A 26573-nucleotide genomic window follows, 5' to 3' on the forward strand; every position below is an offset into this window, starting at 1 on the left:
TTCAAATTCCGATAATAAATCATAGCGTTTGAATATTATTTGTGTTTTCCCGTGTTTTAACCAAGAATTCCGGTCGATTAAAAAAGACCGGTATTTCTTTTAACGGATTTATTGTAAATTTTTTATTCCCAATTTCATTAACGTTTCTTTTTTTTGAACATTTTTAACAGGTAGAAATTCGGTTTTACAGAGGAGATTCGCAGCAATTTCTAGCAATATTTTTAAAAATCTCTGTAAAGTAGTTTTTTGCATATTAAATGCTTCAACAATGAACTTGTTTTTTAAAACTTTATGTTCAAAAAAATTTGTGTAAATTTGAAAACACGTGTTAAAATGTTTTTGAACAAGTTTTGGAATAACAGACATCATTATGCTTAGGCGAAAATTTTGATACCTCTACGGGTAAAAGATATATTTACTAATCAAGGTGTCTTCCATTTTTGGAACATCGGTTACATGTGATTACACATTTTTAAATATTGCTCATATTGTTGCATTTTTTATTTTGATTAACTGTAACAATTTTTTTCATTAATTTAAGTGTTATTAATATAAAGCAAGTGTGCATTTTTCAGCAACTATTTATAAATAATTATAAAAAACTATATAAACTATGGACTCGACTTTCAATCGCAATGAAACTTTAGAATGAGTAGAAGAATGTGAAGACGAGGGTTTAGAAGTTGTTGGTCTTCCTCTCTATTCCTTCACCAATGTCGGATATGCTGCGACAAATGAAGAAAGTTCAGATGGAAAAGAGAAATAGGCTGATGTTGCAGGAGAATCAGAAGTCATATAAAAATTAAAGGATATAAATAGCAAGACTCTGTTCATTAACTAACATTTAAAAAAAAAAAGCTACTTCAGTTTGGGATATCAGTGAATTTCTAAGTAACGACAAGCAAAGAGTGTCTATGGATATTTAAGTGGTACATGCGAGACAAACCTATAAAGTTCGTCATGAAATTATGCTTGTTAGCTTCGTATGATGGTTATCTTATTCGATTTCAACATACAATGTGAAATCGAAAGGATGATAAAGGAAACTTGTATGTATCAGGCTGTCAAGTTGTCTTTTCTTTTTTTTTTCTTTTTTTTCATTTTTTTTTTTTGTCTTTTTTGTTATCATTTTTTTCTTTTTTTTTATTTCAATTCTTTTAATTTTCAAAATTGAAAAAGGAAGTAACCAGCCTGCTGCTGCTGCTGTTTCACTGGCAAAAAAAGTGAATCTAAGCATCAAAGTAAAAAGGTGTGTCAATAGTTATCATAACAAGGTATTAAACTCCTCCCTCCAACTCAATCTGGTATTTACAAAGGTGTTTTGAAAGAAGCAGGCATAGAAAGAGAAAATTTAAAAATCGCTCTAAACCAATTTTGAGACATGTAATGGATTCTTTTTTAGAAGCTTAAACTACATCTCCAAACATCAGCTATTTCTTTATTGAAGAATTAGTGATGCATTAGACTCAATTCAAAGATGAATCTTCAGCTAAAACTTTTATTACATCCATAGTTATGTTGTGATGGTAAAAAGTGTTTTTGGGATATTTATGAGTCTTGAGTTTTTTTATATTTAAATGCTCTCATTCACTGACTGATACCTTTTTCAGTTAAAAATAATGAAGAAACTTGTTTTCTTTCGTAATTTTTCTTTGCATTAATAGCATGCTAACTTAATATCCAGTCTAATCAATTGAAATACAGCTAAAAAAAGACGAAAAGTTGTTTAAAAATACTTCAGATAAACTCTATAAACAGAGTTGCATAAAACCAAATGTTGATTTTGGCTTCGGATTCTCACACACTGTAAATAAAAAAGCATCAAAATATTTCTTCTGTTTTGAAGCTTCGATGTTTAAAACGAATGTAAATAATCTGAATCATGACACGAGCAAATATGTTGCAATTTTATGAGTAAAATATCCAGGCAACGTCATAAGAAATTATTTTACATCACAATCTAAAGTAGCAAGTATTAGGATGTAGATTTTAACAGTGTCCTGCAAATCCCTTTTACTGTCCTACATTTCTGTTTTGCTACATCATTTACACAAATATATCCCTAATATTTACGCAAATATTTGTTCTGGGTTTAGTCTTTTTTATGAATATAAAATTGTTTCTCAGTTACCAGTTATGTTTGGTTTTACCAGTTTTCTCATTATTATTGTTTTAAGGTTAAGAAAAAATCGCAAAAAGTTGTAGAAAAATTTCTTTGTAGTAAAAACAAAACGCAATTAATTTGTTCATCAACCGTCGATCAAACCCGTTGAACGTAGAAAAACACGTTCAAACATGCCATCAGAAAAATGTCTCGCAAAATAAATAATCCACATCATCACAAAAAATCTGAGAGAACATTAAGTACTAATTTGTGTTAAGTAAAAAAACTCGTTTTAACAAACCGTTGCATCAGAGTCTCAACTGATGCTTCATGCAACTTTTTCATTTTTGCAACTTTTTCATTTTTGCAACTTTTTCATCACGCAACTGCACCTACTATTAAAGCTTTCTGGGACCAAGAACATGTTTTAGCATTTTTCCAAGAAAAGAAACTGATGAACCTCATATCTAACTAAATTTTACTCAATGTTGCCAATAGAAATGTGTCGACGTTGCTGCAATTTGTTGTACTAAATAAGTAACCATTTTCTTTAGTTTGACTCTTGTAGCCTGTTGAATTGGAAATCGTGTTTTCTTTTATTATTCCAGCAACCGGTTCGATTTTTTTTTGTGTTTTTTTTTCTTTCTTTAAAAAGCAAACATATAATAATAAAAACGTTGCTTACTTTGTTATGTCAAAATAACTTCAAGTGTATTGCAGATAAATATCAAATATCAAAACAAAAAATCGTTCTGAAATATTTCAATTTTAATTATAACCAATGAGAAGCGCATTTATTTTTTCAATTATTCTACTACACGGAGATGGAATGAAGTTTTCATGTTGAGCCAGACAAATCTTCATCACCCTTCATTTCAAAATGTATTTTTTCATCTTTCTCGTTTTCTTTTCGATCCGTCCTTTACTTCGGCTAGAGATGATAATTAGTATTATTTACTTTATTAAATATTAATCACTTCTATACTCATTTTATAAATATTGCATTTAGAAATATTTTATGTTTGATTTTTTTTGTTAGAACTTTTCAACTTTTTAGTGACTAGATTCAAAAATTAATACGAAGGACCGGCGTTGCAGACATAAAATATATCTACAATAGAGTGGCATCACTTAATATGACAAGTTATTATCAGTTGATGTTACTCTATTTTGTTTCCTTTTTTCCGTTTCTGAAAAAACTTTTTGAACGCAGTTTGTGTGGTTTAATTAATAGAAAGCACTAAATCGCCAGATTATCTCATTTATTGATAAAAATGTTCGCGCCAATATTTAGTTTCTTTTAACAACTTCCGTTTTCACACCTTGGAAATTTTTGAAAAGTTTTTTCTTTTTAGAAAAAAACAAACATAAATGTACTGTTCACAAAAACAACAGCTCCAAGAACGCTTTTAATGTAAAGGAGTTTAGGCTACCTGAACGAAGAAAGTAGACGCTATTAAAATCTCATGTGTGTTAGCTTTATATATTAAAAAAAAAGAAAGAGACAAGAGACACTAAAACGACCAAAGCCATAACAAATTTATGGTAAAAAAATCCCTGAGAAATATGAGCCATTAATGTTTGAGATTAACATGATGTGTTCTATTTATCTTGTCAATAAAAGTTTAGCTGTGAATTTTAATGGTTACCATCTTTAAACAGAGACGACAAATAATAAATCTGTAGTGAGATTACAACAGCGAAGTCATTTCGTTTAGTTGAGCTGAAGGAAAAAAATTTAAAATAATGAATTTTCTTTAACTACGAGATTTTACTTTATTTTGGAATCGAAAATTTGGTTTAAGTAATTGAATAGCCATTATAAAGTCAGCAACGGATTTTTGTTTTTAGCAGCTTTGTTCTTTAGCATTTTACATAAAATTTAGAATGCCATCAACATCCGTAGATGAAGCATTTATAGGAGCAGGACAAACACCTGGACTGGAAATCTGGAGAGTTGAGGTAAATATAACAGCTTTGTCAGTATTTTAATAATCGACCGGTTTGTGAGGATTTTAATGACAACAGTCATAGGCTAAAAGAAGTAGATACTTTTTAGAAACTATAATATAGAGAAAACGTAAAAAATGTTGTGTAAACCTGCATGTAACTTTATTATTGAGAAGCTTGAATAAGTTGTCAAAATAATGTGTTTTTGTTCTGGGGATATTATCTAAACAAACAAACGAGGTTGAATTTTTAAATAGTACCTGAGGATTAAACTGCTTCAAATGACTTAAAACCATTTTTTTTTTTTATTATCTAAACTTATTTCTAAAATAAATACTTCCATCAGAATTATTTGGCAAACTTTTATTTATGCAATTTGTAATAAATAAATTTGAGTTACAAATTTTTTACATTTTTTAACTTGGAGATCTTTAAGTGTTTTGAAAAAAGACTTACAAAAAAATGCAGCAAGTAAAACTTCCCTTGCTAAAAATTTTGCTTATTTGTTATTAATATAATTTTTCATATGTAATATGAAATGTCATATTTTTTTCTCTGTATTTCTTTTTGTAATCTTTAAAGCGAACTGTTAACTGATCATACATCAACCCGCTTTTGACGTCACTGTACATTTGCGGAAGATTTTAATTTTTATTCCTAAGAATATACAGTATCTTCATTCCTTATATAGTATAAATAATTTGTCTCTTTTGTTGGGGTGTAACACAAATTTTAAAAAATGTTTTCTTCTCTATATTGCTTTTGTTTTATTGCACGCTTTAAACTATTTCGGTCTTCTTATTGAACTTAAATGAAGATCGAAAAAAAAAAATGTTTAAAGCGAGTTTTGCTTGCGTTTTAAAAAAAAAAACCAAAAACTCTTAATGAATTTTTTAAAACTTAAATCCACAAAATAGAAAGATCTTTAAAATAAGAATTGCAAATTATCGTGAAAATTATTAATGAGTTCAAGCAAAATGTATTTGTCGTGTTTTATTTTAAATTTTTAATCAAGAAATTTCTGGAAAATAAAAGAAACCACCTTCAAAGTCTTGTTTTTGTTAAAATTTTCATATAAAAATTGAAAATCTGTATCGTCTGATTAACATTAAGCATCTCTGTCCATCATTTCTATCTTCAGATTCTCAACAAGGAAACTGTAACAAATAGAAATACGCTATAAAAGCCCAATACATTAGGTTTATTTTATATCAAGCAAATGCCACAGACGAAATATACTTATGACATTAGGTCAGTAAGAACACCGTCTTTGTGAGTACAGTCCGTTTACTTGCAAATAATTATCTATAATTTTATTACAATGTGTATCTGCAGAACAATTGGTTTAATAAAGCAATTTTTTTTTGTGCTTTTACTTAAAAAAATTCTCACGTGGCACTTTAATGAATTAATTGTTATTGTAAGATCTCTAGGACAATTAGAAATTTTAATGTACTATTTAATATTTTCTTTAGACAATTGATTTTTTTAAAACCAGGTAAAACACATAATGATTGGTTGTAAACAGTTTAATAAATTTTTTTCTGATGATTACCGAGTAGGAAAATAGTCTACTCTTATTATTGGAAACCACACATTTAGCTTCATTTCTACTTGTTTATCATTTTCTTATTATTGGAATCCACACATTTAGCTTCATTTCTACTTGTTTACCATTTTCTATTGAGAAACCTATAATCAATATGTAGCAACAACTTAATCAATATGTAGGATCCAAGCACGGTAAAGTTGTAATTCCGATTAACATCATTGGGCTGCGCTGGTTTTGTTGGAAATGGCTGTTTTTACTTTGCCATGAATGTCAAGCCCATCGTGTTAAAGGCTATTTAATTAGTGTTAGACGGAGTTATTTCTTTTATGTAGCCTTAAATTTTATTCAATTCTGCCATTAGTGTATTATTGTTCTCCTTGTGGGACACAAATTTCAAAGGCCTACATTACTATGTTGAGAAGGGTTTTGGATTATGTCTACAATTTGGGGTTTCCTTATTTGGAATAGCTAATCCGTAATGAGACAATCAAATCATAAATATGGAACTCTCTGCGACTAAATCACTCTCAGTTTCTTCTAATTGTTTGATCACTGATTGGCTTGTTAAGCCTTCAAATTCAATTTTGTAATGCATGCTCTGTTCATAGAAAATGTTACTGACTGTGTGAATATCATCAATTTGAGTTAAAAGTAAGCTTGCTGCATGGTGCAAAAAAGTAAGCTTGCTGTATGGTACAAAAAAGGAAAAGTTGCAGTATGGTGCAAAAAAAGAAAAAATTGCTGAAAAATCATTTGTCGTCATATCCTGAGGATAATCAAATAAGCTTGTTTAATTTTTTTTAGGAGTATAAAGAGAAAAATCCAATCCATAGTTGAATTCCTTTAAAGTTGGTTTTTGAATTTAGATAATTCATCAATCAACAGTGCAAAACTATATCCATAGAAAATGTTCCAAATCCTTCATTTTTATAATCATCATTACTTCTTTAAATTTTTGGTAACTTTTTAGGGATTTAAATGCCGCAGATAAAAGAAATCGTGAGAGGATTGCTTCAAGGAATACTTCGAAGAATACTTTGAGAAATACTTTGAGAAATACTTCGAAGAATACTTTGAGAAATACATTGAAAAATACATTGAAAAATACATTGAGAAATACTTTGAAAAATAAATTGAGAAATACTTCGAAGAATACTTTGAGAAATACATTGAAAAATACTTCGAAGAATACTTTGAGAAATACATTGAGAAATAGATTGAAAAATACATTGAGAAATACTTTGAAAAATAAATTGAGAAATACTTCGAAGAATACTTTGAGAAATACTTTGAAAAATAGATTGAGAAATACTTTGAGAAATACTCCTCAACTAAATAGATCTTCAATAATTATGAAGGCGCTAGAAAGTGGTTTAATGTCAGTGATTTCCATTTATTTACAAATACATTCTTTCTACATAATCTAATTTTTCTGAAAAACTTTTCAATGAAATGAACTTTCCTTTATTGATGTAACCACCTGTTTTAAATACTGATTCCCCATTGTTAAGAACACCCCCTTCCTTTTTTCGATTCTCTAGAATAACTGTTAAGTTTTACTTAAATACAAGTTAATATATTTGCATTTTAGCATAACATTTAAAAACATGGGCGCCAGCTGATTAAGGAAGGGGGTTTTTGTTTCATCTTAACTTTATGAACATCCTCTCCTACTCGCCCCTCCTCAAAGTGTTCAGGAAATGTTTTTTGGTCAAATATAGAAAAAAAGTCTTTATTTCAAAACTATATAACAGTTGGGAAAAAAGTAAAAAAAAAAATGAAGGGTTGTTAAGTTAACTTAACTGGAAATTTATTTCACTTTAACGAAAGTTTTATTTCACTATATCTCTACCATCTCAATAAAAATGTCTGCCAGACAGGTCCTTTTTCAGCCTTCATCTTGACATTAAACATGATAACGTGCCTTAACGAAGTGGTTAAGATTTTAAATGTAAGAGTTAAATATAAAGTAAAAACTGGTAGGAATACTAAAAAAAGACTTTGATTTTTACGAAAGAGTAAGGTTTAAAAAAATTATAGAAATTCAGATACACTTATACTTTATCAAACTACACTTTACCGCAAAATTAACGCACCACTTATAGATTTCGATTTATTTTAATAGTCGTTAATATTATCAAATATTTTGACAAACATATTCAGAATAGAACACATGAGCACAATTATTTCGATGATAATAATAAACTTGAGTTTAAGGATGGTGAAAAAAAAGCTCAAACCAAAAATATGGTTCGTTTAACAAAATAAAGTAAAATGGTTGTTATTGTTATGCACACTAATACATCTTAAATTAAAACATTTTTGACTTATTAATAACTAGTGTCACCGTGGCATACTTTCAATTAGAGATCTAATTGTTTCTTAAGAGATATCTTCCCACCCGCAGATAAGAATTTGTCGCAGATCGTCTAAGCTGTTAGGTGGTGGATGTTGGCTTCTAACACGGCGTCCCATTATATTCCAAAGATGCTCTATTGGGTTCATATTTAGACTGCAAGCTGGTCACTCAGTAACAATATGTGCCGTATGTGGTTTAGTATTATCCTGCATAAGAAGGAAACCATCTCCAGTGTACGGTGCAAAATGTATCACAAAAGGTTATAAAATCTCTACTATGTATCGTTGAGAAGTCAAACATCCACCATCAACAAAAAAAAGCTCTGTGCGAGCAGTTAAAGATATTCCGCCCCATACCATCAATGAGCTGCCTCTATATAAAGTGGTTTCTCGAATGTTACAAGCGAAATATCTTTCATTTGGTCTTCTGTACACTCTGGGCGGCTATCAGAACTTGTAAGGCAAAACTTTGACTCATCTGTAAATAAGGCCTGTTCCCAATCATGTGTTTCCCAGCTCATATGCCTCTGTTTCTTTGGTGGTCTACAGACAATCTGGGACCAGTAGCTGCTGCCCGAGGTCGTAAATTTAAAGGAGGAAGTCTTCTTCTTATGGTATTTTGACTAAACGCAGTTCCATGAACCTCAGCAAGTTGTATCTGTTGACTTCGTGCAGTGGTGAACCGTTCTTTCAGTTTTCGAAGTATAAAAAATCGGTCCTCCACGGGATTGGTAGCTTGTGGTCTGTCTCGGTCAAGTCGTCAAGAACCCTACCGACTGTTGTATGAGACACTCCAAATCTTCTACCAAGTTCGCGATTTGTTAATCCTTCATTGCGTAAAGTAACTTATATTTCGTCTAGAAAGCTGCATTGCTAACAGATATGTTGCTCAAATGACAGTTTTCTTTTCTACTGTTAAAAGATTTTAAAACTAATACATACTTTTCTTTTAGAGGTGAGGTTTAATTACAGCAAAACATGCTACTTATGAAAAGCTGCTATAACTTCGTAATTAAATTAGGGAAACGAAATAAAACCTACAAAAGGCCTAACAATAAACATTATATTCATTTTTGTAATTGATAAATCCGGGAAATATTTTTCAAAATAAGTCGGAATTTATAAGTGGTGCGTTAATGTTGCTGTTAATTGTAATATAATTTTATTTGCACCAATCTGCGCTTTTTAATCAGAAATAATGGTTATTTTTGTTAAAATGACCTTCTTTTTTTTTATTTATTATTATTATTTTTTTTAACATTACATGGGTAAAAGAAACTCTCTTTTTTTTTTAGCCAGTCATTTGGAAAAATAATTAGGTCATAAACTTGTCATAAAGTCATTTGGAAATATTATTTATAGGAACTTTCTAAAACAATGTAATTAGACATAAAATATGAGGTATAAAAAAATAAAATATAAAAACCATCATCATCAGAAACATTGATGCATTCACTTAGTTGCCTAAAAATGAAACAGAAAGTGAAAGGTCTAACAAAGACTAAACAAAATCTAAAAAAAAAGTACAATTTTTTCTTAGAATTAAGAAAAAAATGACCACTGTGCGTCGGTTACATAAGAAATTTCGGTTGAATCGTATTTTATGTACGTAAACTAAAACAGTAAAAAGCGCAACTTTTTCATTACGTAATAAAAAGTAATTAAAAAGTTCTTTTGTTTTCGGACTATTTTTAAACAGAAGAGCTTGCATAATTAAGAATTTCACAAAATTTTCAATTTTATTTTAAAGAAAAGTTTTAAATTGAAAATATTTGTAAAATGGAAATAAGTGTCTTTTATTTAAAAAAACTGTAAAATGCCAAGACCTCAAGCATCTCGTATTATTGTTCCAGATAATGAGTTAGGTTCATTATCTTTTTAATATACAATCTTACCACATTAGATCGTCTTTTATCAGACCTAATGGCTAAGGTCAAATGAGGCTGGCCTACACCGGTGTGCTTGTATTAAACTAATGTTTTTTTTCTTTTCTCGCCCGCTCTTCAAAAGGGAGGCAAACTCAGGGTCGACGTTCTTCTGGGTTTTCCCTGGAGAGGAGTGAGCAGTTTGTAAGGCAGTTGCTTGTTTTAGTTTACGTACATAAAATACGATCTAACCGAAATTTCTATTTTACTTATAACGTAATTATGAATAAATAAATTACTAAGGCTTCTTCCCCCAAAAAGAAAGAAAATTGCCACAGTCTCCTGCGTTATATTCTCTTAAAAAAAAATTTACTGCCTTTGCCAAAAAGGAGTAACTCTAAATATTTGTACCACATTAAAATAACACATCAATAAACAGCCAACAAGCAGGAACAAACCAAAAGGAATAGAAGGCAGAAATAAAACCTTTATTATTTTGGTCAATAACAAGCTACCTGAACAGCAGGAGTTTTAATTATTTTGCAAAATAACAATAATAGTATCAATGTATAGTGTAATATATAGTTTTTGATTATTTTGCTATGAAAACAAAACCTTGTACATTTAAAAAAAATATCAATAAATTTTTCACTTAAAAAAACTATCATCAAAAAAATTTTTTTTTTTTTTTTTTTTTTTTTTTTATCATTAACATAAAAATTTTTTTTATCATTGACATAAAAAAAAAACAACTAAAAAATAAAAGTTTTAAAGAATTCTTTATATTATTTACTAAATTAAAGTATTGATAAAAGTTATATATATGATATTGCATGTTATAGAAACTTAAAGTTGTAAAACAAGATCCCAAATTAAATGGAAAGTTCTACAGTGGAGATTCATATGTTTGTTTGCATGTAAGTGAAATTATATTATTGTTTACAATTTTTTTAATATAAGAATATGATGTAATGCATGTAAGTGAAGTTATAATATGTTACAAATTTTTTTAATATAAAATATGATGTAATGATAAATATTTGTAAAGAGTCTAAAAATTTTAAACTTATCATAGTAATTTTTTAGTATAAATGTTTAATTTTATTTTAAATAATTTAAAAAAGGATCAATCAAGAATATAAAGTTTTTTTTCAGACTCGTAAAGTCAAAGATAAATTTGAATGGGATATTCACTTTTGGCTTGGAGCAGAAACAACACAGGTTACTTTAAATATTCATACACTTTAATATATGTATATATATATATATATATATATATATATATATATATATATATATATATATATATATACGCGCACACACACATAAAATGCCTAGTAGCAATCTGTGTGTATGGAATTATCTATATTGTACATAGCAGTGTATAAATTAGTTTATATAAATATTCTCTTTTAGTTTTGATATAAAAATTTAAAAACTAAGTTCTTAAATTAAAATTTTAAATCAAAACTAAGAGGATATTATGTCTAATACATGGGTCCCATTTAAGCTCAACAAATTTGGACTCTTTTTATAGCATTCTCCATAGAAAAATGTAGCAAATCTTCTGATATGTTAGTGATTTCTGCTGTGATATTTGTTTAAATTGATCTGGCATGTTTATGCATACTTTAGACTTTAGATATCCCCACAGGCAAAAGTCCAGAGCTTTTAAGTCCAATGATCAGGCAGGTCAAATAATTCAAAGTATTTGGAGATGATGTGGTTAGGAAAAATCTGTTGCATTAATTGTTTCTTGAACAGTATAGGCCATAGCACTCCTGTTGAAACCAAAAATTGTTCAATCATTTGTTTGTAGTTGTGCTGTTGACTGTAACTGCATTACCAATTGAACTATTACTCTGTACCATAAATTGATCTTACACAAATGTAAAGGCCTTGAGTGGGTTTGCCTTGGATTTGCAATTTTCTAGAGCCTGTAGTTTTTTTTATTAACAATTCAATTCAGCTCAAAATGAGCTTCATTTGACATTAATAGTTTTGAAGCAAAATCCAGCATTTCATTATGCAGGGTTACCATTTCCAGTAAAGAATCACTTGGGAGTATTCTAGGCACTTTTGTTGATTATTTGATATCAGTTCTTGAATAAACTGTATCTTTTACAAAAGTAAGAGTAGGTCTAACCATAAGATTTGGTGCAGAGATGATCTTGAAAGCCTTAACTGTTGTGCCTTTCTTATTATTGATGTTTCTGGATCTTCTTACACACTTTTGGCTACATGCTTTATATTTTCTAATAACAATTACAGTCTACTTACGGTCTTCCTAGTTGTAAGTTATTGGATATTGTCCCTGCTTCTTTAAATTAAACCACCAAGGAGGATTTTATCCTGGAAAATGTTGTCAAAATTCAAATTTTATATATATATATATATATATATATATATATATATATATATATATATATATATATATATATATATATATATATATATTGTTATTTTTTTCCTGAATTAAAGAATGAAATCAGTTTTTATTAACTTTGCCTATATCTAAACTTGATATTACGTCCTATTATTTAGCCCCATGTTTTTATCATTGAGTTTCTAAAATATATTGTATTTGTAACTACTTGCTTTTTAATTATAGTAGTAATTATTGAAATTAATAATTAGGAAAATTATTTTTTACCTTCAAAATTTATTAAAAGTAAGTTGCTATAAATAATAAGTATGTAAAAATCCTATGAATTAGGGGAAAAACTGGTTAAAAAAGCCCAAAATGACCTTTAGTAAAACTGTAAATATTAAAATTAAAACTGCCATCTTGCTTTGATTTTTTGGTGATTTAGTATTCTTGTGATGTATTCAGTAACATATTTTAAACTTAAAAAAATGTTATATTTTTGTGGAAATTGCTCACCCTGCTGGTTTTTCCTATGGGGTCTTCAAATGTCTATAGACATGGTACCCTTAGATATTCTAATGCCTATATGTGGAGTATGAGATATCTGAGTTTAATTACTAAAATGTCATTTTATTTACAGGATGAATCTGGTATTGCTGCTTACAAAACAGTTGAGTTAGATGATTATTTAGGGGGAGACCCAGTTCAATACAGAGAGGTAAAAATAAATCATTTTCTAAACATTTTTTAAATTAAAAGAAATGAATGTGACAAAGTATCAACTTTTCAAAATATATTAAGTGAACGCATCAAGTGTGTATTCTGCTTCTAAATAGTTAAGTAGTTAGTCAATATCAAATCATGAATGTTGTCTGGAAAAATATGTGTTATTTAAAAGTGTAGTTCATTTTTTTATGTGTTTTTATGTTAATGTTAAAGATGATTAAATTGCTACAACAGTATAATAGTAGGAGAAAAACTGTAGTAGAGTATTGTTCACTATTATTTCTTAAAAACTGATTTAGGTTTGCTTTATTTGAGATATGTATTTATCGAAATAAAATCATTGTAACTACTTGGTGTGTAATTACTTTAAATACTTTCTGTAAATTTTTGGCTCTAGGGTGTAATTACTTTTTGTCTTGAAACGAAATTTTAAAAAAGATGCTGGTTGCTTACTAGATAACTGGCACATTTTTATGTGCTAGTTATTTGGTAAGCAACCAGTATTTTTTTTTAAATTTTGTTTCATCATTGTTCAGCTGTGCTCAGGGTTGGTACCCAAAAAAAGTTATTGTTGCATTCTTGAAATAACTCCCTGAAAACTATTTTTTAAAATTAGCCATAGCAGGTCTGATACATTTTTTCAAGAGCCTTTCTCTTTTATTGGTTCAACTAGTGGATGTTTTTTAAAAAAGACATGGCTTTTCCAACTCTGAAAATGGTATGCACATTTGCCTTGTTGATTATCAAATCTGAATAGCCTCATGCATAAATTTCTGGCAGTGGTCAAGAAAGATCTCCATCAGCTTTCATCAGTTGGTAAATATTATATGGTATCTTCTATTCTTCAAAATACAGGTCTCCTTTGATAAATTTGTGTTCTTTTTGAGTAAAAAACTTAGTCAAGATCTTGTCACTTGCAGAAAAATAAAACTGTTTGGTTTCATCGTGGTTTTATGATATCTTTAACATTTTCAAAAAGTTAAATGTAAATGAAAAGTTAGTGAACAAAAAGTGTTCCTTATTTTTTTAATTATCTTAGAATTTGAAATAAATTTGATTAGTTTATATTAATTATTAACTTGCATAATTTGAACAAAGTAAGGAGTTAAAAAAAAATTCAGTAAGACTAATTTTTAACTGACAGAAAAACTGTTGCTTTACATTTGTATGTGGAGTGTTTAGTGTAGATGATAATCATTAGATCATTATTAGAATCATTAGATAATCAGATGATCATTAGATCATGATGATTATGATGATCATGATTTTTTCATGTTATTGATTTTTTCATATTGATGAATTGAAATTTTTGTTTTAGTTTTTTATTCATTCAAGCTCTACCACTCCCAAGCTCTACCACTCCCAAGCTCTACCACTCCCAAGCCACTCCTAAACCTTTTTTTACTTTTTTTATGAATATATTAAAAAATGGATCAGGAGATTTTTTTACTTTAATGCTGCTAATTTTCAACCTTCATAAAGGGACTCAGTTCAGATTTATTGTTTATAAAATCTTTACTTGAGAATATAAAATCAGGTATTTTATTCAATTATCTTTTAAGGTTCAAAGGCATGAGTCAAAAAAGTTCCTGGATATTTTTCCAAATGGAATTGAGTAAGTTATTTTTGAACATTTTCATATTTCTATCAAACACGTTTCATATAGTTAATATTCACTATAGCTGAAAAATCTTGAATATTTTTGTTTTTACCAACAATAAACAACATTTCAATTTTTAGTGACAAAAGCTTATAAAATTAGAAAATTTAAATTAAAAGTTAGTGTTGAATGAAAATGTTGTTGTTGTTGTTTTTTTTATGCAAAAGTTTATTTCTCTACATGCGTACTCAATAATTTAGTTACCTGGAGTTATTTATGTAAAAGTTTGTTTCTCTACATGAGTGTTCAATAATTTAGATACCTGGAGGGAGGAATTGAGAGTGGATTTACCAAAGTAGACAGGGAAAGTTATACCAAGCGTCTTCTACATGTTAAAGGAAAAAGAAATGTTAGAATTGAACAGGTATTTTTTCACTCATCAAACTTTATAAATGAAGAATCAGACAAAAAATATCTACTCATTTGGAGGTTATATTTTAAGTTTGTTTTAGAAATGTATTAACTTTGTTTTATAAATAGGTTGAAATATCATACAAGTCCTTGAATCATGGAGATGTATTTATACTTGATAATGGAAAGACAATATTTTGTTGGAATGGTAAAGACTCAAGCAAAAGAGAAAGAATAAAAGTAAATTTATAATAGCTACACTATAATAGTTATTAATTGTTAATTTTACTAGAACAATTTTTACTACTTTGTTTATATTACATGTATATTTTACTTGTAAATTTTGGAAATAGAAAATTGGGATTGTATTTCATATTAGTATTGCATGTTTAATTTTTTCAAGATTTCTAAAAACTGTTTTTTTTCAGGCGGCTGAAATTGCCCGAAAAATTCGTGATGAGGAGCGTGGTGGCAAAGCTCATGTGATACTAATTGGTAAACTCTTTTATGCATCTTTGTATCTATCAGGTTTTAATACTAATAATTTCTGTGTTAATATTAGGTTGCTATTTCATACTCTTGAAGTTTGACACAGATATTCATATCATTAAGCTATGAAAGCCAGTAGCTTCCTGGAATTTTAGGTACTCATTGTTTGATAGGTCCTCCTTTGCCCCAAAAAGGAATCAATGATCTTTTGAATTATATTATGCAATTTATTTATTTGTTTGATTATTTAGAATAATACATTTGTGTTGTAACTGGTATCTGTATAGTTTAAATTATGCTGATTCCAAAAAACTTTATCAGAGTTATTTGAAATATTGATTTTTTGAAAGAATATTTCTGTTCCCACATTTTTTGTGCTTAGAGGGTTGAACTTATGCAGTCTAGGAATTCCTAGTATAGGACTGCAATTTCAAACTGGCCTCTCTACACAACACTGTTTCATTTGAAAACAGATAAAGTCTATTAATACTAAATATCTCGCTTTTGGAGGTATCATTATGGAAGGTTTGCGCTAATTCTTTTAAGTTCCACTTTTAAAGTAAATCTGATCTTCATTTATATTTTTCTGGCATGTCTTTTTTGACTGTGGGACCTTTCACTTCGAAACAATTTAAAACTTTCATTCAGAGCAATACTTACAGCCCACACATTCTTTACCAAGAATAGCTGGATTTAAAAGGTAGCATTTATATACTTGAATTATTAGGTTATTGGTTATTAGAGCTCACATTTTAAATGTTGTTTGTAAAAGAGTGAAATTTTGTTTACTTAATTATTCAAGTATTTTTTTATTAAAACCTTTTTTACACACACACAAAACACTAAAAATCTTGACTAGTAAAGTTAGTGAAACTGTTTAATAAACTGATAAAATTTAACAAAGCCATTAATATTTCATTGATTGCTAAGTTAACTAGACAAACAATTAATTACAGAATAATGAAACCAAACAAATAACAATCAAAAGAGAATGTTTAAAGAGATATTGAAAAGTTTTTAAATGTTGATTAATTTAGCTTTTTTTCTAGTAGTTATATAAGTTTCAATTAATAAGCATTTCAAGTTATAAAACCAAGATATAAAAGGGTTTCTCATTTTTGGGGCAAAGGGGGCAAACTTTAAAACAATTGCTGACAAAAAATGGTAAAGTTACTATCAACAACTAAATGCCCAAATTTCTGTGCTAAATTTCAAGATATTTTATTAGAGAGGTAACAGGTTTTAAATTTAGACAATCCTTTGATCAAATCAGTTGTTTTAATAACTAAGTTGCTTATATATGATTTATCTATATTTACCTTTTTATGTTTTAAATTTTAAATATTTTATTTTGAAAGATTCTGGAGCAGATAATGATAAGCGGTTTTTTGATGCTCTTGGTGACAAGGGACCTATAAAATCTGCAGAGGAAGGTGGGGATGACTCAGAATTTGAAGGTGAAGGCAGCAGAGAGATCACATTATACAGGTTTTTTTACTTTACAGTTTTGTTTAAAGTTAAAAAGTTCTTTTTATATTTATAGATAACCAAAATCAAATTTAAAACTGTATTTTAGAGTCACAGATGCTAGTGGAGAATTACGAATTGAGGAAGCAGCTAAACCACCATTAAAAAAAGAAGATCTTGACTCTGATGATTGCTTTATACTTGATGCTGGTCAATCTGGTGTTTTTAGCTGGATTGGAAAAAGATGCACACAGAATGAAAAAAAAGCTGCGATGAATAATGCTATGGTAAGCATGAATTCTACTCAACAAAAATAAAACTTACTATAATTGACATCATTTTGAGTGCCACAACAAGTTTGATTGTTAAAAATGTTATCATTTTTATGTACCCATAATTCCTAAAAATTTATAACTTTTACAAAAGGTCATAAATCCTTTAGTTTTATAGATAAAGTATTAAGATTCCTCTACAAATTCTTTCTGTAAAAAATCAAAAAAAGTGATCATTTTTTAATTGAAGATAACTGACATCATATAGAATAAGTATGCTTACTTATAGCTTACTTATGAGTGCGGAATGAGTGAATGGAAAAAAAAAGTTCTAGCCTGGAATTTAACAAAAAAGTCTGTGAAGGGCTTCAAATGTACTCCAATCTATGTAAATAAGATAAGTAAGGAACATCTGGCAGCAATACTAGGCCTACATAGCTGTGTTAGGATATTTTTTTTTCGTTTTTTTTTTTCGATTTTATTTAATCTGGTGTACGAAAGCATGATTTAACTGAAAAATATGTTCAATCCTGTTGTTTATTTATCATTAAGACTAAAAAAAGGCTGTTTCAATTAAATTTAACAATATTTAACTGATTCTAAACCAAACCAAATTTAAGGTTACACAAAAAATGATAATAAAAGGTGTGAAAAATCTAACATTTTGTTAATATTATAAAATATCTTTTTCTTTCCTTCTTTATCCAAGAAGTATAAATTAGACAACATATATTTACGTTTCACTTTATGAGTTTACAATCAGTAAGTATTTCATGACTAAGAAATCAATAATCTTAAAAAATGACAACTTACTAATCTGCTTTAGACTAGTTCTATATTAAAAGAAAAAATTCACAAGAATAGCTAAGAAGATAAACACCGCAAATCCCTCCAAAAATTTGATAGATTCAATACAAGATCTAATTGAGTGTGTAAACAAAATGATCTCATTGAAAAATGAGAATAATTTTATCAATTTTTTCTTTTTAAAGAATCTAGTTTGTATTAAAAGTAAAGTAAAAAAGTTTGAAAATAGTCTCAAAAATAGTGAACCCTTAAATAATGATTAAGTTATGAAATGTTTGAATTATATTATTATCTTATTAGATTAGAAAACCATAGATAAAACTGTTGCAAAATTTTTGTAAAGTGTGTTTACAATTGGAGCACCCCTGAAAAATGCTTTTTAGTTGATTTATTATGTTATAATAAAAAGTCTTCAAAAAGCTTTCAAAATAAGTTTGTACAAATGAATGTATAAAGTTTGTGCCTAATATGTGATTGTATGTGGCTGCTGTTCTCAAAGACAAAGGAGTACTAACAAAATATTGAACATGTATGTATTTTAATGTCAAACCACTATGCTAAAAATGTAGAGTCAAAGGTAGAATCAAGCGTTAAAGAGCAAGTTGCTACAGTTTTTATTGTGATACTACAAAATATGTACTATTGTACAATTAATAAATTGTAATCATTACTGTTTTCTTTTTTTTTTTTTTTTTTTTTTTCTTCAAAGCTTACCAAAAGGTACAGCAAGACCATATTGCTGTAAGTGGTTTTAGGTGTGCGGGTATTTACATTTGATAGAAATATTTTTAATGAAGCAGATTTTATAGCTAGGCAACAAATCCCAAATGAAACAAATGAAAATAGTGCTACTTTACAAAGTGTTAGTCAATTAGTAGATCGTCATCAATGTCCAGCCATGTGTGGTCAATATTACTAACCTAATACCATCAACAAGGGTAACATTTCACCACTATACTTGATTTTGTTTACCTACAAATTATTTCTTTTGTTTTTAGGCTTAGTTCTTTTAATAAATTAATGGGTCTAATGGGCTTTTTCTGATCTACTGATTGCTAGTGAGCAAGAAAATAATTTTTAAATTACAATAATACATAATTATTTCCATAAATAAATCAATAAAAATAATTTGAACCTGATCTATGTACCTGAGAAAATGTAATCTTATCCGAAAACATTACCAAATCCCACTAATTGGCTGGTTTCTTTATCGTTTCTTTTGCAGAACTTACGCATAAGGTTCTGCAAAGAAATGATGAAGAATCTCTGTTGTCTTGTCATAGTAGTTTTTTAGCTAGAGATCACTTACACCTGCTTTTTTGCCCATTTATTTATACTTTACATCCACATGAAAGGTTCAAATAACAGTGTTTTTTTAGGGATGCTCTAATTTTGCCACAAATGTATTTGATATTGAATTAGATTTGTGATCATGTAAAAAAAAAAAAATGTTAGTAAATATTTCAAGTTGAGTATAAACGATATAACTTTTTTCTTTTAAGAAATTCATCAAAGAAAAGGGTTATCCAGAATATACAAAACTAACAAGAGTAGTGGAGGGTGGAGAAAATCCTGTGTTTAAGCAGTTTTTTAGTTCTTGGGAATCAGAAAGTGACCAAAAAGGCTTAGGATTGATCAACAAAAGTAACATCGGTGAGCTTGCTTAAATAGCTGTCTAATGTTACTAAACTGTATCTTATTCTTTGATTTGCAAAAAAATGATGTAATATTAATTTCTTTAATTTAGCATCTTATAATACTGAAGCATTTGAAGTTAACACGCTTCATTTAAATAAACCTTCTAAGACAAAGGATATTATGTTTGATGATGGAAGTGGAAAAATTAAGGCAAGTTGGTTAACTTTATGTTTTGTATAGAGTTATTTGTATGTTACATATAGCATTGGAGCTTAGATTTTAAAACTTATTTACTCAGGTGTGGCGTATCAACAATTTTAGAAAAGTTGATGTCCCTGAGAATGAGTATGGTATTTTTTATGAAGGAGATTGCTACATTGTATTCTATACATACAAAGAGAAGTCTGCAGAGAAATATGTAATTTACTTCTGGCAGGTAAACATTTATCTTCTCAACCAAGTTTAAAGTACTAATGAACTTTTTCAAATTTGCCGTCAACTTTTACTATGCCAATATTTTTTAACTTACTGACATTTCTTTTATTTCATAGCTATCTCTATTTTTGTTAGACTTTTATATTGTTATTTATAAAGTTTTTTTTTTCTCTTATTTTCTATATTGTTGTTGTATAAAACCTTTGTGTTTTACTTTTTATTTGATATAAATTATAAAATGAAGTCTTGAATATGCAATAATAGGAAATACAGTGCTAGTTTAATTTCAGGGTTTAAAAAGCTCAGCTGATGAAAAAGGGTCATCTGCAATCATGGCACAACAACTGGATGATCAATATGAAGGGAAGCCTGTCCAAGTAATTTAGAAATTCTTCTGTTTTCTATCTTCTTTCCTTTTTTAGCCAAATATTTAAAAAAGATTTTTTACTGAAAAAAATAGTATGCTACTATTTTACTTTTTTTTAATTTTCAGTTTCAACATTTAAAAAAAAAAATTTTTTTTTAACATTTCAAAGAAGTTTTTTTTTTTATTAACAAGATACGAGTTGTGCAAGGTAAAGAGCCCGAGCACTTTCTTCGGTTATTCCAGCATAAAATGATTATCATGAAGGTTTTTTCTTTTTTTCTTTCTTTTTTTTTAATTTTTTTTTTTTAAGGTGTGCAGTTTATTTCATGTTTATAGAATAAATACAAATAAGTTTACATTTTAAGGGTGGATTTGACAGTGGGTTTAACAGACAAAAAAGTAAACGATCAAATAGCAGTGCTGAAAATACTAAAGCTAAGCTTGGTGTGAGACTTTTTCAAATTCGTGGTACCACAAACCTTAATACACGTGCAGTTGAAGTGTATGCTCGTGCTGCATCTCTAAACTCTAATGATGTTTTCTTGATGAAAACATTAGAAAAAGCTTTCATTTGGGAAGGTTCGGTTAGTTGTTACTTTTTCTGTATTTTCTTTGGTTGTTGTTTTTTCTAATTTATCTATAGTTACTTTTAGTAGTATGTTACATATTTGGGTGATATGAATAATTCACAAATTTTTGTGAATTTTTTTTAAAAAACGTAGCTATAAAATTGACTGGCAGTTAAAAAAGTTAGGCACACACAGATACCCCAGGGTACACAGGGTACCCCAAATGTCACTATCTAATAACTTTTAGTTTGATAATAAATTTTTTATTGAATTTACTAAAATACAAAGTGTTAGAAATATATTTTTTTTCATTAAGTTTGAAAAATTGTCTAAAGAGCTCAAATTTTTTAGCACTTAAATGGGTTCCATAAGCTATGACAAATTTGAGCTCTTGTTATTGAATTCTCCATAACAGAATGCAGCAAATCCTCTAATATGTTTGCAATTATGGTTCTGATATTTTGTTTTAATTGATCTAAAGTTCCTGGCTTGTTTATGCATACTTAAGATTTCAGATGCTCCCATACAAAAAGTAAGAAGCTGTTAAATCAGGTGACTGGGCAGACCAATTAAAATTATTGTATTTGGTCAGGAAAAAACTATTGAAATATATCTGTTGTTTCTCAAGCAGTATGGCCTATAGCACCATCCTATTGAATCCATATATTTTGCAATTGTTAATTTATCTATTTTAGGCATTTAAAGTTGTTTAATCATTTGTCTGTAGCATCCGCCATTGAGTGTAACTGCATTACCTCTGTATCATAAAAAAAATACAGTCCAATGACGAATTGGACCATTACTTTGCACTATACAACCTTACACAGATTTAAAGGCCTTGAGTGGGTTTGCCTTGAATTTGCAATTCCCAGAACCTACAGTTTTGCTTATCAACAGTTCCATTCAGCTCAAAATGAGCTTCATCTGACATTAATAGTTTTGAAGCACAATCCAGAATTCTATTTATGCAGAGTTAGTACTGGTTGGGAGTATTCCATGGTCATTTGACATTAGTTCTTGAGTTAACTGTATGTTGTATGGAAATAAGTGTAGATCTGGCCACAAGATTTGATGCAGAAGATGATCTTGGAAATCTTAATTGTTGCACTCTTTTTCTTATGGATATTTGTGTATCTTCTTGTAGGCTTTCAGCTACACGCTCTATTTTTTCCATTGAATCCTGTGCCCTCAGTTTTTCCTATTCATAAGTTGTTGGATGTTGTCCTTGTTTCTTCAAATCAAGCCATTAATTGCCAGATTGTTGGTGATCAAGGAGGATTTTGTCTTTAAAATTCTTGTTGTGTTCTAATAATTGAATTATCTTATGCATGCATCAACACTATTGCAGCATGTTGCTGTGGAGTATAATTATCTATTGTAAAATTTTTTGAGTTTATCTTTAATTATCTGAAAATAAAATACAGAAAAAGGAATTAGTTTAGAAGCGATAAGCACCCTGCTCATATATATTAGCAGAGTGTCCTAAAAATGATAATGCATAGCCCTACTTATATATATATATATATATATATATAAAAGCAGGGTTATGCATTATCATAGTTATTTTTAAGTATTATGATATTGTAAATTATGATATTGTAAATGTTATATTTTTTAGGGTGCCAGTGAAGATGAAAAGAATTTTGCTGAAATTGTTGCTGATTATGCAGCTCCTGATGGGTGATTAGTTGCTTTTTACTCTATTTTATTCACTACAAGGCTGTGAATTAAATATATAATGCTGTGAATATATCTGATACGATTTGAAACATTTTAGTAAATATTTCTTAGTGATTTGATTATTGTGCGAGAAGGAAAAGAAACAAAAGAATTTTGGGACTTTTTAGGCGGAAAAGAAGAGTATGCTTCAATGCCTCGTCTTTCAGTGAGTAACTTGCTGCATTATTTGCAATTTGTTTTAATTAACCTTTTTTTTTTATTTCTCTGTGTGAAAAAAATTTTTTGTAAAAATATTAGTGGAGAGGAAAATTTTAAAAAGAGATTTTGAATATTAGAAAGAATTTAAGTTTAAAAAGAGATTTTGAGTTTATAGAACTTAAAGAATTAAAAAAAAAGGAAAAAAAGAGAAAAAATATGCTGTAATTGCAACCAGCAAAATAAAAAAGATGAACTATATATATATATATATATATATATATATATATATATATATATATATATAAAACATTTTTTATAATTCTTACATCATATTTATTTTTGAGTCTTTCCTTGCAAATACAAACTAGTATTTGTTAAAAATTTGAATAGAAAATATTTCTATATATTTTATTTATAGCAAAACTATCGTTCAATATTTACTATTGAGTTTTTTTAAATATTCACTGGTTGTATAGGGAGTATTTGTAATGGGGAGGGGATTTCAGATGCTTGTTTTTTTCTTCGGAAGAAGAAAAGGGAAGGAAGATTGAACTTAAACTTCTCAAAAATTCTGTATCCTGACAGAAAAAGCTTGATTAAGTATGTAGAAACTATACTATATCAAAAACTCCCTTCCCCTTTCCCCCTTTGGTCTATTGTATTTGGTTGATTAATGTAAGTTTTGTGTAGCTATATCAGTTAACCAATACACCAAACTTTTAATTTGATCTACAAGGAGCACTTTTTCATTTGTTTGCTTAGCAGCTAGAGTAAGTAATGATAATAATGATAAGTTTTTTTCTTTATAGGAAAAAAAATCTGCATTCTCACCACGATTATTTCAATGTTCAAATGCAACTGGAAGGTTCTGGGTGGAAGAAATATTTGATTTTGATCAAGATGTATGTTTTTTTCAAATGGCTTAAAGTTTTCCAAAAAGAATATAGAGATTGATATTGTTTGCATGGTAAAAATATCATTTTAAATCTAAATGTTTGATTGTATTTTAAATTTGCATAGGATTTGTGTGAAGATGATGTAATGTTGTTGGATACATATGATGAGGTATTTTTGTTACTTCCATGTGCCATTTATGATTTCCTAAAATTTAAAATTTTAAGAATGATCTGATTAAAATTTTTTTGTGAAATCTTTTTACAGAAAAGCTTCTTACTGTAATATAAGTAAAGATATTTTTAGGTTTTTGTGTGGATAGGTGAAGGAGCAAACTTTATTGAGAAAAAAAATGCGTTAGACGGTGCATTAGTAAGTAAGCCATTTATTGATTAATTTTTTATTTGAAAATGATTTATATGTTAAAAAATAAAACACAAAATGTAAGTATTTAAACTCAGTTTGTCAGTAAATTATTTAATCAAAAGATAGAAAACCAAAATTTATAAAAAATTATCCTTTAACTATCTTTAAACCTTTTGTTTGATTTTTGTTATTTTATTTTTTATTTTTTTGCAAAACTTTTTGCCAAATAAAGTTGATTCACCATTGATTTAGGACTTTTTAATTCATATTTTTGCTTAAAACCTTTTTGATTTCAAGTAGTTAAAGAAGATGATAGGCAACCTTTTCTAAAATTTAATTTGCTAAATTTATAAACTGCTGTGGAGCATTCTTTTTAAAGTTTTCTACTGGGGTTTTTCTTTCAATTGTGTGAATAATTGTAATATTTTATTTTTTAAATGTTTTCTTGTTTATTCAGGAATACATCAAATGTGACAAATCTGGTCGTACAGTAGAAAACACAAATATACTGCGAGTAAAACAAGGATTCGAACCTTTAAACTTTACTGGATACTTTTTTGCTTGGGATCCTGAAAAGTGGAGCGTGAGTCGAATGTTGTTGTTTCGTTATTTATTATTATTTTTTTGCTCAAAAAAATGTTTTAATAGCTGACTTTACAACACTAGAAAGGGATGAGCTACGAAGATCTCAAAAAGCAGCTTGGCGAAGAAAATGTTAGTGTAACTACTGTTTCTGAGGTAAGGCCAATATCTATTTTGATCTTATGTAAAGATGTTTAACAATACGCCTAGCTTACAAATTACCATTAAATTAACATACAAAACTTTTTTTTGTTTGACAATTTAATGGCTTTAATTATGTAATCTAATACAACAATGTGATTTAGAAAAATCATGTGTTTAATTCATTGACAAAGTGTTGTCATTGGTTGCTTAAGGAAATTAGTTTGTTTGAATAGTTGATTGTTAACCTACAGAATATAATTTTTTTAGTAAATTCTGATTTTCTTTTTATAACAGCAAGTACAAACAGCTGAACATCTTACATTAAACTGAATAACTTTAAATATTTGTTATGAAAAAAATGCTTATTTAAACATATAACATTGTGAAGATTATTTATAAGAAAATATTCTTAAAAACATTTTCTTTTTTTTTCTCCCTTTCTGCAGGAAATACAAAAGTTTAGCAAAATTTATCCATATTCGAAACTTTCCATGAGTGGTCTGATATTAGAAGGAGTTGACCCCACAAACAAAGAGGTAAGATTAGATATAACTTGTTAGCACGTAGGATTTTAATTGATTTAGAAAACTAAAATTGAGCATATTGAAAAAAAATAGCTAAAATAAACTTATCAATAAACTAAATCAGATTTTAAAGATTTTTCTAAATGATAGAATAAATAACTTCTATTTCTTTGTTTACTCAGTTAAGCTGAGTTTTTTTTCAAGTCTATATTTTTTATTGTAAAATATAGACTTGTTTACACTGAATCTTTGTCACTAGCACCAACAATGTTGACACAATTTTTGTTAAGTCAAATTTAAGTAAGGTTAATTCTTTTCTGTGTAATTATTGAATTCTTTTTATGTTTTCGGACTTTAACGTAAACATCTTTTCAAAATTTTACATAAGTTTCCAATACCGTAAAAAAAAAAAAAAACAACTAAAACTAACTGACTTGGTGAGAATTAGAATCAGTGTACTAATGTTAAGTTAATATCAGTTGCTAATGACTTACACCAAGCTCAAATTTAACAGAATGATGCATTGCAATCATAAATATTGACCTAAATTTTTTTTTTTTTTTTTACTTACCCCAATCTGATTCTCACTCTCAGCTCAAAATGAAGAACGCAGGGGTAAAAAACAGACATGTCAACTTTTGAGAAATACGAATTTAAGAGTTTGAAAGTTTTTTTTTTTCCATAGGCAATATTGTATTTTTAACTGCTCTTTATTGTTGACGTTGGTGATTTTTAAATAATTTTGCGTAGTCAGATCAACATTTAACATGAGAAAAAAAAAGAAAAAAGAGAGATATTAAAATTTGTTTTTTCCCTTGTCTTCAAATATTACGGTTAAATGATAATCATTTTAAAAAAAAGTCACACGAACGTTTTGATTTTAAAAACTATTTCGTTCGGTCTCTGTTTTTGTTCAGACGTGTATCAACACGTCATTCTCTATTTTTAGAAACATTTGTCAAACGATGAGTTTGAGCTTTACTTCGGAATGAACAAAGAAAGTTATGAAAAATTACCGAAATGGAAGAAAGAAATTTTAAAGAAGAAACTAAGGCTCTTTTAAATGGTTTTTATGGCAAATATACTGCCACGTGTATAAAAAGATTGTAGTATCAAATGTTTACTTTTTTTAATAGTGTATAAGTATTTTTATTTTATTACTAATTTTAATATCTTGTATATTATATAAATGTATATTATGCACAGA

The 26573-nt window shown here is 28.2% G+C and overlaps 1 protein-coding gene across 1 annotated transcript; it reads left to right on the plus strand.

Moving 5' to 3' along the window:
- The first annotated feature begins 3457 nt into the window (after positions 1–3457).
- On the plus strand, positions 3458–26483 carry LOC145182470 (advillin-like). Its single transcript, XM_090077579.1, has 25 exons — positions 3458–4066; positions 10672–10746; positions 10985–11050; positions 12838–12915; positions 14486–14538; positions 14842–14947; positions 15064–15174; positions 15363–15429; positions 16782–16911; positions 17000–17177; positions 19472–19622; positions 19717–19817; positions 19906–20043; positions 20333–20419; positions 20602–20673; positions 20775–20993; positions 22597–22658; positions 22770–22863; positions 23666–23758; positions 23877–23921; positions 24057–24122; positions 24574–24699; positions 24783–24854; positions 25289–25378; positions 26316–26483. Exons 1-25 carry the CDS (start codon positions 3992–3994, stop codon positions 26427–26429), a joined length of 2469 nt encoding a protein of 822 aa, XP_089933705.1. The 5' UTR covers positions 3458–3991; the 3' UTR covers positions 26430–26483.
- Positions 26484–26573: the final 90 nt, after the last annotated feature.

This window comes from Hydra viridissima, unplaced genomic scaffold (genome assembly GCF_058129835.1).
Source record: "Hydra viridissima isolate aposymbiotic clone 2 unplaced genomic scaffold, HvirCarnegie_v1 scaffold_2, whole genome shotgun sequence".
Taxonomy (NCBI): domain Eukaryota; kingdom Metazoa; phylum Cnidaria; class Hydrozoa; order Anthoathecata; family Hydridae; genus Hydra; species Hydra viridissima.